The sequence below is a fragment of the Oncorhynchus masou genome, chromosome 1, assembly GCF_036934945.1.
Source record: "Oncorhynchus masou masou isolate Uvic2021 chromosome 1, UVic_Omas_1.1, whole genome shotgun sequence".
Classification (NCBI taxonomy): domain Eukaryota; kingdom Metazoa; phylum Chordata; class Actinopteri; order Salmoniformes; family Salmonidae; genus Oncorhynchus; species Oncorhynchus masou.
This window is the reverse complement of record NC_088212.1, coordinates 50337327-50340274: the sequence shown is the minus strand read 5'-3', so window position 1 is coordinate 50340274 and position 2948 is coordinate 50337327. Positions and strand designations below refer to the sequence as shown.

General features: G+C 40.7%; 1 protein-coding gene across 3 annotated transcripts in view; it reads left to right on the top strand.

Annotated features, from left to right (window-relative positions):
* Positions 1–488: 488 nt before the first annotated feature.
* ddx31 (DEAD (Asp-Glu-Ala-Asp) box polypeptide 31) overlaps positions 489–2948 on the top strand; it is a 67700-nt gene continuing 65240 nt past the window's right edge. Inside the window, exons 1-4 of one of the 3 annotated variants that reach the window (XM_064974067.1) lie at positions 489–579; positions 909–1040; positions 1724–2058; positions 2359–2434. In XM_064974067.1, coding sequence (XP_064830139.1) covers positions 939–1040; positions 1724–2058; positions 2359–2434 — 513 coding nt within the window. In that variant the 5' untranslated portion in view covers positions 489–579; positions 909–938. Of the gene's footprint in view, positions 656–908; positions 1041–1723; positions 2059–2358; positions 2435–2948 lie in introns of all 3 variants that reach the window. The other 2 variants (XM_064974053.1, XM_064974059.1) reach the window with 2 other exon arrangements.

The window sequence follows — 2948 nt, the reverse complement described above, 5'->3', positions numbered from 1 at the left end:
AGGCCATCTGTATGTGACATTGTGTTTTATTCTGCTGGACACTCGATGGTTTAATTTAATTTTTTGCAGCAAAACGAGGCTACTCAGGCGAGAAAAAAATCACCCAAATGTAATAGCCCCATTGCAAAATATAAATGGATTGTTTGAAAATGTAAAGAAAAAAATGTTAATCACATTTTTATTTGGCTTACTCCAGACGGTATTTTGCGCACCCATTGGTTGGGCCAGAGCCAGAATACAGGTGGGTTAAAGCAATTTTTGAAGATTCTTCATTAGATTTTATACTGATTGGTTAGTAGCAGGTTTAGGATAACTTACGCAAAAGGTTAGGATAATTAGGTCAATGTTAGGAAACGGGTTTGGGTTAGCTATTTTATTTGTTTATCAACTTTTGATGTAAATTTGACAAAAGCTGTATCCCGTCTAGACATGTGGTCCCGTCTAGCTTTTGGTCAAAATCGATGCTCTTGAACAGAAGGGAACGCCCAAGGAAGTGACGTTGGAAAGGGAAGTTACCCAAATCCAGGACATTCATGCTTGATCTAAAAACAACAAAAACGTTTTTTGGACTTATTGTGGGTAAATTGAAATTCAGTCGACTAATTGCAGCACTATATTATTTGTGAGACCAACGTGGAGGGGGAAGACTTTCAGGGTAACGTTAGCAGTACACGTTTTCAATGTCTTAACTAGTTAAATCAATAGCTAGCTAGCTAAGTTAGCTAACTGCACACACGTGTGAATCGATGCCTCAGATCATTGCATTAGACTGGTAAAGGTAACATGTAATGCCGAGGACTGACACATTTGGATTAACTTTACATTCACATGATGTCATAATGTTACATTTAGCTGTAGCAGACATGTACAACTAGCTAGCTATGGGATTATTTTTGTGTGTGTTGCAGAGGGACGTGTATCGCATCCCACCAGTCACCATGGCAGAGGATACGTTGATGTTGAACCTCTCGTCTGACTCAGCTCCAGCATGTCACTCGAAGAGTTATCAGAGACCAACGTCTCAGGAAAAATGGGCTTTGGTAGGTAAACTCCGGTCACAACAATGCCACGAGTTTTGTTAAATCTTTGCCAAGTACCTCAACTCCACGGTGATTTTATTCACGGAGTTGAGTACAAACTATACATTTTTTTTAAATGAACCTCCGACTCGCTATGCAGTTGCTCATACAGTGTACCTATGTTTTCCTCTGTGTGCCTTTATTTGTTTTCTGAAGTCATACTTTTTTTTTAATAAAACGTGAATCAAATACAACAATCGACTGTTTACTTGTTGAGATTAAATTGGCACGTGAATGAACATTCCCGCTGAGGTTATATTTGATTAACGTTTTATTATAAAGTATGGTTTCAGCAAACGGTGGCATTAAGCAACAGAGGACAAACATAAGAACATGATAAGGGTTTACATTTTGAAAATATCGGCTGCATAGCGAGTCAGTTTTATTTTATTTATAATTGGTCTGCTCTCAACTCCATGGATGAAATCATTGTACTTGGGAAAGCGGGATAACTAGCCAGTTGTACAACTGAATTCCTTAAACTGAAATGTGTCTACCTACCACATTTAACCCAACCCCACTGAATCCGGCAAGGTTGACCAATCATTGTCAGCACAGCACTTGCAAACTACCTAACTCCTTCTGTTACCTTGTTCTCAGTTCATCTCTGAATAGATATGACATGTTTTTGTTTTAATTTCCAGAAAAAAGCACAGAAACGAAAATACTCAGGAATACAGAAAGGGTTACCTAATAAACAACAGCTCAATGGGCCTAAGACCAAGGACCAACAGCCCCCCGAGGACATGGAAGAAGAGGATGTACCAACCCATAAAAACCCTGTCCAAAAGCCAGCACCAAAGGATGCAGCCAAAGCCTTGTCCCTTGAGGCCCCAAAACCTGCCCAGAGATTCAAAGCCCAGACAAAAATGACTCCAAAAAGTAAACATGGTGGGGAACACAAAGGAGGAGAGGACTGTGTGTTCATAAAGACTTCGTCCCTCTTTAGAAATAACCCAGATATCCCAGACATCCACAGGTAAGTTCTTTAATGACGATGGGAGGGTGTTGAGTTGGTAATGCTGCACCTGGCTGTTGACCTATGTGGTTTCGATCTTGAATCAAGCCTTTATTCAAATAGTCTACTTTCTATACACCACTAATGGTTTGCTGAAAACATGTCTAAGGTCCAAGACTTACTACAAATACAATTATTTATCATGATAGTAGTACAGTCTAAGAAAAAACAAGCTTGGGTGTAGGGTTAGAGGGTTTGTTACTCCTGTTTAGTGAAATGTTGTTTGGTTAGTATTAACCCCTTCACTGGCTGTGACTGCAGGCCTGCTGTGACCCAGCTGAAGGAGAAAGTCTTCACCAGCGACTCATTTGCGGAGCTGGACCTTCACCCCCACCTGGTGAGCACCTAAACTAGGGATGTGACAAAGGGAAAACGTGAATTCATAATGCAGAATATGGTCCTGTTGCCTATGACCGCTAGGGTGCAATGAAATACTATCTACCACAGTCATAGGCTGAATCATAAATCGAATGCTTGGCCCCTAAGCCCATTATTGAGTGGCCTCTTGCTGTTGTGTTCGATCGTGAACACTCGAGTCTGAAATTATTTTGGCCAAAATCAACATTGAGACAATGCATGCTCTAGGTCCCAACTGCTACTTATCAATATTTCAAAATCTGTTTGCGAGCATGGTCTCAACTGGTCTTGTGCATGACTCATTCGCTATTAAACACGGGCACTGGAACAGACGCACACTCTAAAAGGTGTTGGGAAAGTTGTAAAAACAACATTTATCTTTCTCCTGCCCAAATTATGTGCAAGTATATCGGTCTCCAGGGATTTCATCAACTGATTTAGCTTGTTGTAGCATGCCTGCTGCTAGCTAGCTTCACTGACAAACACATGGATGG